This window comes from Podarcis liolepis, assembly GCF_965112155.1.
Source record: "Podarcis liolepis genome assembly, chromosome: 3".
Classification (NCBI taxonomy): Eukaryota; Metazoa; Chordata; class Lepidosauria; order Squamata; family Lacertidae; genus Podarcis; species Podarcis liolepis.
Window position 1 is genome coordinate 122,154,078 of NC_139557.1, and position 13,993 is coordinate 122,168,070.

Sequence of the window (13,993 nt, forward strand, 5' to 3'; positions counted from 1 at the left end):
AGATGCTTATTTATCAAAAGGAGAAGGTGTGTGTGTGTGTGTGTGTGTGTGTGTGTGTGTGTGTGAGAGAGAGAGAGAGAGAGAGAGAGAGAGAGATCAGCCATTAAGTTGTCCATAGTTCAGCTGACTGCAATTTGTCTGCAATTGAAAGCGATTATTTCAGGCACTTAGGGAGCGTTGAACAGAGCTCTAGAAAGCATTTTCAGAGGCCTGATCACCTCAACACCTTCTGGCCTGATCTTGATAATGTGCCTGCGGGGAAGTCACAGGACGGATTTGGCACACAGTCGCTGCTGCCTGCCAAGAATGGCCGGTTTTCGAGGGACGGGAGATTTCGCAGCGTCGGTTTAAAAAATGACTCTGGATCAAGTTGTCTTGTTCATGCAAGGATGGAGAGAAGGCACCTTCCTTCCTTCCCTTTTATTTCAAGTTTTAAAATCCACATCTACAGATCTACAGCACAGGGGTGGGCGACATTTCTCAGCCCGAGGTCCTGATTCCCTTTTGTGCAGCTTTCTGGGGGCTACACGTCAGTATTGGGCAGGGCCAGAGGCAGAAGCAGGCAGGGCAAGAGATGAAAATCGTATCTTTGTGCAGGAGGCTAGTTTCTACGCACACTCCCTCTCTCCTCCATCCTAGGCAAACCTCAGCAAACACACCCCACAGCCAGGGCAAGAACGTGGTGCCAAGCAGCACCAGTGAGGGGGTGCGGCCTGTGGAGGATCCTGGGGGCCAGCGAGGACTACATCTGGCCCCTGGCTTGAGGTTCCCCACCCCTGTTGCAGCAGAAGCACCAGAGGCCTGAGGGGTTCATTGGCCAGTTTGCGCCAGTACGAGACGTTCAGGCACATCCTGCTCTACTGGCCAGATGCCCTTCTAGTCCCACAACCCTCCTTGTTGTTGTTGTTGTTTAGTCGTTTAGTCGTGTCCGACTCTTCGTGACCCCCTGAACCAGAGCAGGCCAGGCACTCCTGTCTTCCACTGCCTCCCGCAGTTTGGTCAAACTCATGCTGGTAGCTTCGAGAACACTGTCCCACCATCTCGTCCTCTGTCATCCCCTTCTCCTTGTGCCCTCCATCTTCCCCAACATCAGGGTCTTTTCCAGGGAGTCTTCTCTTCTCATGAGGTGGCCAAAGTCTTGGAGCTTCAGCTTCAGGATCTGTCCTTCCAGTGAGCACTCAGGCCTGATTTCCTTCAGAATGGAGAGGTTGGATCTTCTTGCAGTCCATGGGACTCTCAAGAGTCTCCTCCAGCACCAGAATTCAAAAGTATCCATTCTTCGGCGATCAGCCTTCTTTATGGTCCAGCTCTCACTTCTGTACAGCACTACTGGGAAAACCACTGGGAACAACCCTCCTAACCCATTACAAAGAGAAACAGCCCTCTCCACACCGCCTCTGCTTCAGAACTCCTCTTTTCTCCAGCCACCCATTTCCTGAAGCTCTCCTTTCCCTGACGCTTGTCTCCCGTGATCTCCTATGCCCTGTTCCTTCTCTGCAGCCTGCCCAGCAGCTCCCCTGCACAGATTTATGATGGGGATGGAGATACAGCCCGAAACTGCAGTCCTGGCCTGAGAACATGAGGAGTGCCTGACGGATCAGGGCCATGGCCCATATAGTCCAACATCCTCTTCTCAGATGCAAGCAGGAGTCGAGCACAGGAGCATCGCTCCCCTCCTAAGGTTTCCAACAACTGGCACCTCCAATTGTGGAGGCAAAGCACAGCCTTTGCGACTAGTAGTCATCGCTAGACCTCTCCTCCTCCATGAATTTCTCTAATCCTCTTTTAAACCATCCAAGTTGGTGACCATCCCTGCCTCTTGGGGAAGTGAGTTCAGGGTGGGGTATAAAAAATAAATTATTATTATTATTATTATTATTATTATTATTATTATTATTATTATACCTATTGTTCAGCCCAGACACTGAGGTCCAGTTCCGAGGACCTTCTGGCAGTTCCCTCGCTGCAAGAAACGAAAGATGTCAAGGAAACAAACAATTACAGTGGTACCTCGGGTTAAGAACTTAATTCGTTCTGGAGGTCCATTCTTAACCTGAAACTGTTCTTAACCTAAGGTACCACTTTAGCTACTGGGGCCTCCCACTGCCGCCGCCACGCGATTTTTGTTCTCATCCTGAAGCAAAGTTCTTAAGCTGAGCTACTATTTCTGGGTTAGCGGAGTCTGTAATCTGAAGCGTCTGTAACCCGAGGTACCACTGTATCTGACTTTTAGGAGACACCTGAAGGCAGCCCTGTTTAGGGAAGCTTTTAATATTTAATGCTGTATTGTGTTTTTAATATTTGGTTGGAAGCCACCCAAAGTAGCTGGGGAATACCAGCCAGATGGGTGGGGTAATAATAATAATAATAATAATAATAATAATAATAATAATAATTTAACCGTGTACTGTGTGAAGGATTTTCTTTTATCTGTCTTCAATCCTCCAACATTCATCTTTGTTGTACATCCATCAGTTCTGGTGGTCCACCCCCTTACTTAGAAGAAGAAGAAGAGTTTGGACTTGATATCCCGCCTTTCACTCCCTTTAAGGAGTCTCAAAGCGGCTAACATTCTCCTTTCCTTTCCTGCCCCACAACAAACACTCTGTGAGGTGAGTGGGGCTGAGAGACTTCACAGAAGTGTGACTGGCCCAAGGTCACCCAGCAGCTGCATGTGGAGGAGCGGAGACGCGAACCCGGCTCCCCAGATTACGAGTCCACCGCTCTTAACCACTACACCACACTGGCCTAAAGGTTTAAGTTGGCCTTTGCTAACATGGCGTCTTTCAGGTGCTGCTGGACTCCCACTCAGTCGCAGCCAGCACGGCCAATGGTTAGGGAGCGGCAGTCCAAGGCAACTGGAGGGGGCCTCGGGTTGGCAATGGCTGGCCGAGGCAATTCGCTTTGACGGGCCAGCAGGGGAGTTTATAAAACGATCAGATTAATAGCTGGCATAAATCAAGTGCTCGGCAGGATTAATGAGGTTTTTAACAGAGCCTGCACCTCAAGACCGCATCAGGCAATAAAAAGGCGCACTTGTGAGTTGTCGTCACAGATGAAAAATGAGGCGACCCAGGGGGTAGACGGAGGGAGGGAGGGAGGGGGTGGGGGCGAGGATGATCCATGAATCACACTTGTTGTTCGGAACAGAACTGAGAGGAGAGACAAACGCAGGAAAAGATGCGCTTGGGAATCCCCCTCTTTTTGCTGCATTCCAGTGTCAGGCGCCTCCCAAAGCCTTTTTCATGCAGACAGGCCTATGCAGCTGTTTACTCTTCTTCCTCCATCATTTTAACGACCGTTCTGCTTTGTTTTTATGGGATCTTCATTGTTAGATAGATTAGACGAATTATAAATCTTCTAATAATAGAATTGGCTGTATTATTATTACACTGCCTGGGTATTTTATGTGAGTTGGTGGCATATATATTGTTGTTGTTGTTTAGTTGTGTCCGTCTCTTCGTGACCCCCTGGACCAGAGCACGCCCGGCACTCCTGTCTTCCCCTGCCTCCCGCAGTTTGGTCAAACTCATGCTGGTAGCTTCGAAAACACTGTCCCACCATCTCCTCCTCTGTCGCCCCCTTCTCCTTGTGTCCTCCATCTTTCCCAACATCAGGGTCTTTTCCAGGGAGTCTTCTCTTCTCATGAGGTGGCCAAAGTATTGGAGCCTCAGCTTCAGGATCTGTCCTTCCAGTGAGCACTCAGGGCTGATTTCCTTCAGAATGGAGAGGTTTGATCTTCTTGCAGTCCATGGGACTCTCAAGAGTCTCCTCCAGCACCAGAATTCAAAAGCATCCATTCTTCGGCGATCAGCCATCTTGATGGTCCAGCTCTCGCTTCCATACATCACTACTGGGCAAACCATAGCTTTAACGGCATATATATACTTTGATTAAATTAAAAAAATTAATTCTGGGGCATGGGGAGTCGGAACTGGCATTCCAAAGCGTTGCTGCCTTCAACTGTGGAACGGTTTATCTTAACGCCTAAGGGGTCCAAGTACATCAGGCTGGAGGAATAGGCCGCCTCCAGCACAGTGGAAAACTCCAACTTCTAGAAAAAAACACACACAACTTCTAATACTGTCAGGAAAGCAGCATTTCCCCTCTGCTCAGGGCAACTGTTGACGTTGCTGCATTCTCAATCTCGCATCCTTCAAGCGGTGCATAAAGAACCAAAACCCCCCGGACATGGCTATTGATCTGCTTGGCAATTCCAGGGAGAGAGATTACCAAGGCGCTCCATCTTCAGATTCTCATTATCGCAGAGATAGATGATGAACTAAATGAAGCTTCACACAAGACAGGAAGCATTCAGGCAGCCGGTGCTATTATTGGAAGATTTATAATCCGTCTAATCTATTTAACAATGAAGATCTCGGAAGCGATGGGACCTCTCCGCCGATTCTCAGCGAGGACCGTTAACTGAAAGACCACCAGTCCCTGTCGTAGCATATATAGCATCACTCAGATCAGGGATGGAGAACGGAATTTGCAACAGGTGATGTTTGACTGTAACTCCTATCATCCCTGGGCACTGCTCATGAAGGCTGTGGATGATAGGAGCTGAGAGTTCAACAGCAGCTGGGCAGCCACAGATGTTCCACCTTCCCAGCTTAGATTACCTGGGGAAATATTACTTGCAGTCGTGCACCCTACGGAGCATTGCACCTGGCATTCTGGACTGCCCTTCCCTCTGCCATATGGGAAGCATAATAATAATAATAATAATAAAATTTTATTTATATCCCGCCCTCCCCAGCCGAAGCCGGGCTCAGAGCGGCTAACAACAGTAAAATACCGCAACATTCTAAAATCATTTCATTATAAAATCAGTTCAAATCAAATTAATGGCAACCATCGGGCTAGAGTTCTGTGAGGATTGCCAAAGGAGGGGGTCAGGCTGTTCCGCCTGGCCTTTGGTTTGGACTCAGTCTGACCCTTCTGTTTCCCTCCCCTTATGGTTCTGATCTATGGGCTACTTTTAAAATGAGGCTGCATTTTAAATCACATTTTAACCTGTATTTTAAATTGGTGTTTCCGCCCCCTCCCTTATTATGTGTTTACTGTAATTTTACTGGTGTTAGCTGCCCTGAACCCGGCTCTGGCCTGGGAGGGCGGGGTATAAATAAATTTTTTTATTATTATTACAAGTTAGCCAGGTTCCTGATAGAAAAGGGAATCAGGGGGTTGATGGGGAAGGGACCTTGGTTACCTTTTCAGCCCTTCAACCTTGACTCCGAACTGTGTCTTCCCCCAACCCCAAGAAAGGACCACAGTAAGAGACCAACGCAACAGCAGCCAAAATGAGTTCAAACCGTCCGAGACCAGGGAGAAGAGTCAGTGAAAGAAGACTGGAAGAAATTTAAAGACTATTTAAAGAAATATTGTAAAATTAATGAATGTTAGAAGGGTGTTGGATAGAAACTAAGTGGTTTCCAGCTGTAATGCTTTAGGAGACATGAAAAAAAAAAGATTCACAAATGGGTAAAAGTTTAATGGTAAGGATTTGCTGAACTAACAAACTGAATTGGAATACAAGGAGGGGAGGTGTGCGGAGGTCTGAGGAAATAAGTGTACGGAAGTTATGTTATTGAAAATTAATGTGTGTTTTTTATTTTGAATGTTTATTTTTCATTTTTTGCTATATCTTAAAAACTTTCAATAAATATCTTAAAAAAAAAGAGAGTTCAAACCGAAGCAACCTGTGCCCTTGAGCCGCTCTTACCACAAACTGGTCGATGTCTCTCTCGAGTCCCATGTTGGGCAGGTCTGGCATCATGTGTGCCACCACTTTGAACCCGGCGTCTTTGGCTAGGTGGAATGATTCGCACACAGCCTTCACCGTATGGCCCCTGGGGGGAGGGGAGGAAGAGAGGAGGAAATGAGGGTTAGAAATGTGGATGCACACACAGAAGCAAGCATCTCATAAGAACATAAAAAGAGCCCGCTGGATCAGGCCAATGCCCCGTCTAGTCCACCATCCTCTTCTCACAGTGGCCATCCATTTTTATTTCATTTTTTTTCTTCCATAGTGGTAATTTTTCTTCAATGACAAGGTTTATTTTTTGGGCCAAAAAAAAAAAGTTACTTGACAAAAACTTTAAAAAAGAAAACTGGACAACTCAATTTCTTAGCACAGTTAAAAAACAACAACTTGCCCCCCAAAATAGTTTTTCTCTCATTTCTCAATCTTCTTCTTCCACACCCCTAATATAAAGGACATTATTGCTTATTTAACTTATATGCAGAATTCATCATGCGAAAGCCTGGGCTGGATGAATCCCAAGGCGGAATTAAGATTGCTGGAAGAAATATCAACTTCAGATATGCAGATGACACAACCTTGATTGCAGAAAGTGAGGAGGAATTAAAGAACCTTTTAATGAGGGTGGAAAAGGAGAGCGCAAAATATGGTCTGAAGCTCAAGATCAAAAAAACTAAGATCACGGCCACTGGGCCCATCACCTCCTGGCAAATAGAAGGGGAAGAAATGGAGGCAGTGAGAGATTTTACTTTCTTGGGCTCCATGATCACTGCAGATGGTGACAGCAGTCACAAAATTAAAAGACGCCTGCTTCTTGGGAGAAAAGCAATGATAAACCTAGACAGCATCTTAAAAAGCAGAGACGTCACCTTGCCAACAAAGGTCCGTATAGTTAAAGCTCTGGTTTTCCCAGTAGTGATGTATGGAAGTGAGAGCTGGACCATAAAGAAGGCTGATCGCTGAAGAATTGATGCTTTTGAATTCTGGTGCTGGAGGAGACTCTTGAGAGTCCCATGGACTGCAAGAAGATCAAACCTCTCCATTCTGAAGGAAACCAGCCCTGAGTGCTCACTGGAAGGATAGATCCCGAAGCTGAGGCTCCAAGACTTTGGCCACCTCATGAGAAGAGAAGACTCCCTGGAAAAGACCCTGATGTTGGGAAAGATGGAGGGCACAAGGAGAAGGGGACGGCAGAGGACGAGATGGTGGGACAGTGTTCTCGAAGCTACCAGCATGAGTTTGACACAACTGTGGGACGCAGTGGAAGACAGGAGTGCCTGGCGTGCTCTGATCAATGGGGCCACAAAGAGGCGGAAACGCCTAAACGATTAAACAACAACAACATTGCTCCTTTGCAGAACTTCACCAAGTTGTCCAGATAATGCACCGTCAATTCTGCATTTGCAAGCTGCATGTTCATGCAGCCATCGATGGAGACGAGGTAGCCTTTGTATTCCACCCCCCACTTCAGCTTCACCATCACTGGCTTCCCAGTCAGCCTGCTTTGGACTGACAGCAACCAGACCAACGTATGGGCGGCTGCGGCAACAAAAAAATTACTGGCGGGCAGCACTGGCGTGCCCACCAAAGCTCTAAAAAGAAAAAGCCACACAGTGGCCATTCAGATGCCTGTGGGAAACCAGTAAGCAGGATTCGAGCAAAAGAGCAACTCTTCCCTCCTGTGGTTTCCAACAACTGGGAAGCACCGCTTTTCTTTTTGGGGCTGATCCAAGAAAGACTCTTCTTAATGTTCTGATGTACTGTAACCAAGCCTTAAGCCCGAGGCACCACATAAATGAAGCCACAGGTTCCGCTCCTGCCTCCAACAGTTTTCTCCTCTGTGTATTTTTAAAGATTTGTTGGCATCGTGGGAGCAGCGACCTGGCTTCTCATTCTTTCCCCCCATTCATATCTATATAAAGCCATGAACAGAAGCAGAACGCTCGAACCAAAACTGAACAGCTGGGACTTGTATTTTGCACCATTTGAAAGCAAACAAACAGATACTGAACCTCAAACCTTAAAGGCTTTCATTTCCTTGAACGACCGAAGCATCGTCATTGCCCCGCGGATAAAATGCCGTGGCGGGCTTTGCAGAATGAATAGAAAGGCTGTCACCTACCCCAAATTCTGTGGGATAGCTAGCCTCATAGAACCAATGTGCTTAAGCCTAATTAACACATGAAGGAGTGAGTTCCCATACAAATACAGTGGTACCTCTGGATGCAAATGGGATCCGTTCCGGAGCCCCGTTTGCATCCTGAGCAGAACGCAACCCGCGTCTGCGCGTCGCAATTCACTGCTTCTGCGCATGACGTCATTTTGCTCGCCTGCGCATACGCGAGCAGCGAAACCCAGAAGTAACCTGTTCCGTTACTTCCGGGTCGCTGCGGAACGCAACCTGAAAACGCTCAACCTGAAGCTACTTTAACCTGAGGTATGACTGTAATTTAGAAACTTTCACCACTTTGGAACTAAACCAAGTTTTACTTCCTGTGCAATTTTTCTGAATGCTGCATGGAAAAGCACATGAATCTGACATTTGGAGAATTTGTAAGTAAACCATTTTTAACATTTTTAACCAAATGTGTGTTCTTTTTTGTGTGTGCCAGGGGAAACTTTTGGAACTCACTTTAAAGGACATATTTTTAGGGTCTAAATCCTATATTTCTGTACACCACTTAAGAGAGGTTCAGAATTACTTTTAAATAAACATAAATAAAAACCAGTACATGTTGCCACGATTCGATAGATAGCTATAATAAGTGTCAAATGTATTGCTCTGCTTTCCTTTAGATCACATCAGTGAGGCCAAGCGGGGGGGGGGGGCTTCCTGTCTGGGGAGCCATGCGCACTGCCCAGTTTGCACCCTGGGGAGGTCACTTCAGTGCTGCTAATGCAGCAAAAACAATGTGGGAGGCAGCAGTCATGAGATACAGGTCTCTGCAGCCACAGCAGGTGATGCGATTCTCCAGCGGTTTGAATTCACCCCGGGAGGCACTCTCCATTGTCTCTTGAGCCAGACGGAGGCCAACAACAACATCTTTCCACCTGGAGTTGTTTGCTCCCCATATTCTGAACCTTCCAGAGGGCAATGATTGTGATGCAAGAGTGTTTTAAAAAATAAAAATAGGAAACTGCCTTACGCTAGATGTTCCACTACTGAGCTATTACCCTTCCCTACTGTATTATTACAATACACAAGCAATTCATGGGACAATGCAGTGCTTGGAAATGGCTGTGCCTTCCTGAGCAAAGTTCTCTGCTCACTCCTTGGCGCCTGCAGCCTCAGGGGCGTTTAATAAAGGGGAAGGCGTTCAAATGGAAGCACTCACAAAATGGGTAAGTGCACAGCTTGTTAAGTAAACAAAGGCAGGAACAGAGGCTTTTCAAGAAACGCCTTTTTCGCAACGGCAGAGGTGCCAGAAGCCTGGCCATCAAAGGCACAGAAGTGAGACGCAAACATCTTGCTCCCTTGCCCTTCGCAGCTGCAGACCCTGCACAAGGCTTCTGTTTCTTTGGACAGACTTAGCAGCAATTTGGCGCAGGCGGGACGGTGTGAATTGGCCGCCACTGACCCCACCTGTCCTGAGAGCGAGTTTCTGGGGTGGTGGTGGGAGACAAAGCTGGATACGGTGTGGGCAGCAATGAAGAAAAATCTTAGCAGCAATGACGGGTGCCAGAATAGCAGGGAAAGAAAAAGGATGTGAGCTCGCTTGCTCCTTACCCTTCCTAGCCGAGGCTTCTTCTCTCTAAGACTAATTTTTAACACTCATTCGCTGGTGATTTGGTATAGGTGACATGTGCGAATTAGCCCAAAGAGGCAGGCCAAGAAGATTCTTCATCCTGAGGGTGTGTTTGGGGATGGGGAGAGAAGCCAGGCACGCTGCAGGCAGGGGGCTGCCCAGTGATGGTCAGTGGGGCGAACCACAAGGGGTGGCAGTCAGTGACTGCAGTCATATGAAAGAGGCAGATAGATAACCATCTTCCACAGAAACTGCTGCTTGCCTTCTATCACTGTGCCATTGAGAGCGTGCTCACTTATGGCTTATGTGTGTGGTACGGAAGCTGTACTGCCCAGGACAGGATGGGGTTGTGCAGGGTTGTTAAGGCAGCAGAGAGCATTGTTGGCTGCCCACTCTCCACCTTAAAGCAGATTTATGCCACAAGGTGCCATAGGAAGGCACTGGACATAGTAAAAGATCCATCGCATCCTGGTCACTGTCTCTTCGAGCTCCTGCCGTCGGGACGGAGATACAGGATGATGAAGACAAGAACGAGCCGTCTTAAGAACAGCGTCTTCTCCAGAGCGATCTCGGCCCTGAATGGGAAGCCCGGACTTTGAAAGTCATCTAATCTCCCTTGCTGTATTATACTGTATTGTTTAATTAGTGTTTTTATGGAGCAGTCAAGTAATTTCGTTGTCCCCGAAGGGGGCAATGACAATAAAGATATTATTATTATTATTATTATTATTATTATTATTATTAAGGCCTGGGTACGAGATGGGGAAGTGGAGATGATGATGATGATGATGATGATAATGATAATGATAATGATAATGATGATAATAATAATAATAATAATAATAATAATAATAATAATAATAATAATACCCCGCCCACCCATCTGGCTGTGTTTCCCCAGCCACTCTGGGCGGCTTCCAACAAAGATTAAAAATACATTAAAATGTCACACATTAAAAACTTCCCTGAACAGGGCTGCCTTCAGGTGTCTTCTAAATATCAGGTAGTTGTTTATCTCTTTGACATCTGATGGGATGGCGTTCCACAGGGCGGGAGCCACCACCGAGAAGGCCCTCTGCCTGGTTCCCTGTAGCTTTGCTTCTCGCAGTGAGGGAACCACCAGAAGGCCCTTGGAGCTGGACCTTATGTTGCCGCCCTCCAGACGTCTTGCAGAGGCAGTCACAAAGAATAACGATCACAGGATCCAGGTCAGTTCAAATGGGGAGAAGCAGTCTTCTGCGGTACTGAGCCGTTTAAGGCTTTATAGGTTAAAAAAAAGCACTTTGAATTGGGCCTGGAAATTAAATGGCAGCTGGTGCAGTTGTGGCAACATTGTGTTGTATGCTTGAACTGTCTTGCTCCTGTGAGCAACCTGGTCGCTGAATTCTGTACCAGCTGAGGTTTCCTAGCTGTCTTCAGAGGCAGCCCCACATATAACGTGATGCAGTAATCTAACCTTGAGGTTTTTATTATCGGGGAGAGCAAGAGCTGGACCATAAAGAAGGCTGACCGCTAAAGAATGGATGCTTTTGAATTATGGTGCTGGAGGAGACTCTTGAGAGTCCCATGGACTGCAAGAAGATCAAACCTCTCCATTCTTAAGGAAATCAGCCCTGAGTGCTCACTGGAAGGACAGATCCTGAAGCTGAGGCTCCAAGACTTTGGCCGCCTCATGAGAAGAGAAGACTCCCTGGAAAAGACCCTGATGTTGGGAAAGATGGAGGGCACAAGGAGAAGGGGACGACAGAGGACAAGATGGTGGGACATTGTTCTCGAAGCTACCAGCATGAGTTTGACCAAACTGCGGGAGGCAGTGGAAGACAGGAGTGCCTGGCGTGCTCTGGTCCAGGGGGTCACGAAGAGTCGGACATGACTAAACAACAACAACATGGGTCAGCAGAGACCTCTACCTGCTGTCAACAACTTGGGGGGCTTATCAAAGCTGTCCCGGCCCACCTTCCCCAAGTTCTCCCTTAAGACGTTCTCTTCAGCTCTGTATATTCTTCCCGTTTCCATTTTATGCCTTGCCATTTCTCAGTATTTCCACGCTTAACTGGTTTTTCAAAGGTGCTGCATTTTATATGCCTGAATTATGACAAAGTTGTTATTCGGCAATCTTGCGTAGGCAGAAAAGGCACGGCAGCTTCATAAATAAAAATACGCTCTTCAGTGGAAATATCCAAACTAAATCCAGTGAGGTTTAATAGTTGGGAGTGTTGGGCTAGGACCCAGGAGAGAGACCAGGGTTTGAATCCCCACAAAGCAACCTAGGATTAAGGTTGCTGTCCCTCAGGCCAACATACCTCACAGGATGTTGTGGGAGTAAAATGGGGAGGAAGGGAACCATATTGAGCTCTTTGGAGGAAAAGGGGGCATATAAATGCAATAAATAAACAAAACAAAATCCATAAACTCACTTAAATTTACATAAAGAAAAGTTATTCTCCTTTTGAAGGGGGTTGTCCCATCAGGACAAGAAGAGTGTGAGGCTAAACATCCCACTGGAATAGCTGTCAACTTTTTCCTTTGCTTGCGAGGAATCCTATTCGGAATAAGGGAATTTCCCTTAAAAAAAGGAAAAAGTTGACAGCTATGCCCACTGGTTGAGGGAACCAGCGGCAGGGGGGTAAGCTTGAGGGGAGAGTTAGGGGACTAACAGCACAACTGAGAGCTGGTGTGTCAGTCACTGTGTGAAGGCCTTTCGTAAGCCACCCCACCCCACACGGACACGTGTGGGTGATGGGGCTTGTTCCATTCCCCGCTGGTGGAAATTAATGCCTTTGTCCTTCTCACTGTAATACTGCTCCATTGACAGAATCTAACTCTATTGAGTTCCCGGAACCATAATGGCTATGATCTGCCTCCACAACTGGAAGCTGCAATGTTCCAGAACAGCAGCTGCTGGAAGCTGCAGAAGACTCGTGGTCCTAGACCAGGGGTCAGCAAACTTTTCCAGCAGGGGGCCGGTCCACTGGCCCTCAGACCTCGTGGGTGGCCAGACTATATTTTGGGGGAAAAGAAGAACAACGAATTCCTATGCCCCACAAATAACCCAGAGATGCATTGTAAATAAAAGCACACGTTCTACTCATGTGAAAACACCAGGCAGGCCCCACAAATAACCCAGAGATGCATTTTAAATAAAAGGGCACATTCTACTAATGTAAAAACATGCTGATTCCCGGACTGTCCGCAGGCCGGATTTAGAAGGCGATTGGGCCGGATCCAGCCCCTGGCCGGGCTTTAGTTTGCCTACCCATGGCATAGACAGACCTTTCCTCCTCCAAGAATTTGCCCAGTCCTCTATGTTGGTGGCCATCAGTGCCACCTTTGGGAGCAAGTTCCAGAATTTACCTGTGTGCATCTTTACGCGTCCTTCATGTCCTGTCCTGGCAAATGCGCCTGCGCAGGGATGGGGGCAGGGGGCAGCCTGGGGCCGGAAAGAGATGCCTGGAGGGCCGCATCTGATCCTTGGGGCTGAGGTTCTCCACCCCTGCCTCATAGCTTGTGGCACACAATGTGGGCCAGTTCTGTCGCTAGGGGTGAGCTCATTGTTCAAGGCTCCCTTTGGCCCACTGATGGCTGGCTCAATCAGCTTTCCTAGCAAGGAATCCTTTCTTTCCCCATCAACAGGCTATTATCCAAGAGGAAGGAGTGTTTCCACTTCACCAAACACACTTTATCTCTTTCTTGGACTCTGAGAAGGTGAACAAATCCGCTTCCGTTTCTCTGAACTGCATCTTCCCGGAATACAAAGGATGCGGCAGACAAATGCCAATTCCACCCTCCGTGGCGTTGCAGAACTAATCTTGTCCGTTGCCATTCCGCGGAGAGTTTTAGCCCAGGAATTTGGTTAATGTGCAGTAAAAAAAAAATCAAGCTACCTTATCGTTAATTAATTCAGTATTATTATGACTAACGCCTTCCTGTGTACGTTTTATAATCCTTATTTCCTTTACTCTTTGGGGCTCTGTGACGGAAAAGCTTCAGAAAAGGGCAGCCAAAATTACCATGTGGCTGGACCAGCTCCTGTTATGAGGAAAGGTGGCAACATTTGGGTTTTTCAGGTTAGAGAGATATCTGGAAGGCTGTCACATGGAAGCTTGTATCCTGCTGTTCCAAAGGGTAGGACCTGAAGCAATGGCTTCAAGTTACAAGAAAGGAGATTCTGCCTAAACCTTAAAAAGAACTTTCTATAGATGGCATCTATCACCGGTTAAATTTGCAAAAATGTATAAAAACGAAAAGAAAGAGTGTTGGAGATGTGAAACAGAAGGTACATTTTATCACACGTGGTGGGATTGTAAAAAGGTAAAACCCTACTGGGAAATGATATACAATGAATTGAAGAAAATGTTGAAAATAACTTTTGTAAAAGAAACCAGAAGCCTTTTTGCGAGGTATTTTAGGCCAAGACACACCAAAAGAAATGAGGACTTTATTTATGTATGCCACTACAGCAGCAAGAATGTTGATTGCA

At 47.0% G+C, this 13,993-nt stretch overlaps 1 protein-coding gene across 1 annotated transcript in view; it reads right to left on the bottom strand.

The window, feature by feature from the left end:
• The window catches only part of ELP3 (elongator acetyltransferase complex subunit 3), a 110,685-nt gene that overhangs the window by 58,040 nt on the left and 38,652 nt on the right, over nt 1-13,993 (bottom strand). Inside the window, exon 9 of the mRNA XM_083494516.1 lies at nt 5,729-5,855. Coding sequence (XP_083350642.1) covers nt 5,729-5,855 — 127 coding nt within the window. The remainder of the gene's footprint in view (nt 1-5,728; nt 5,856-13,993) is intronic.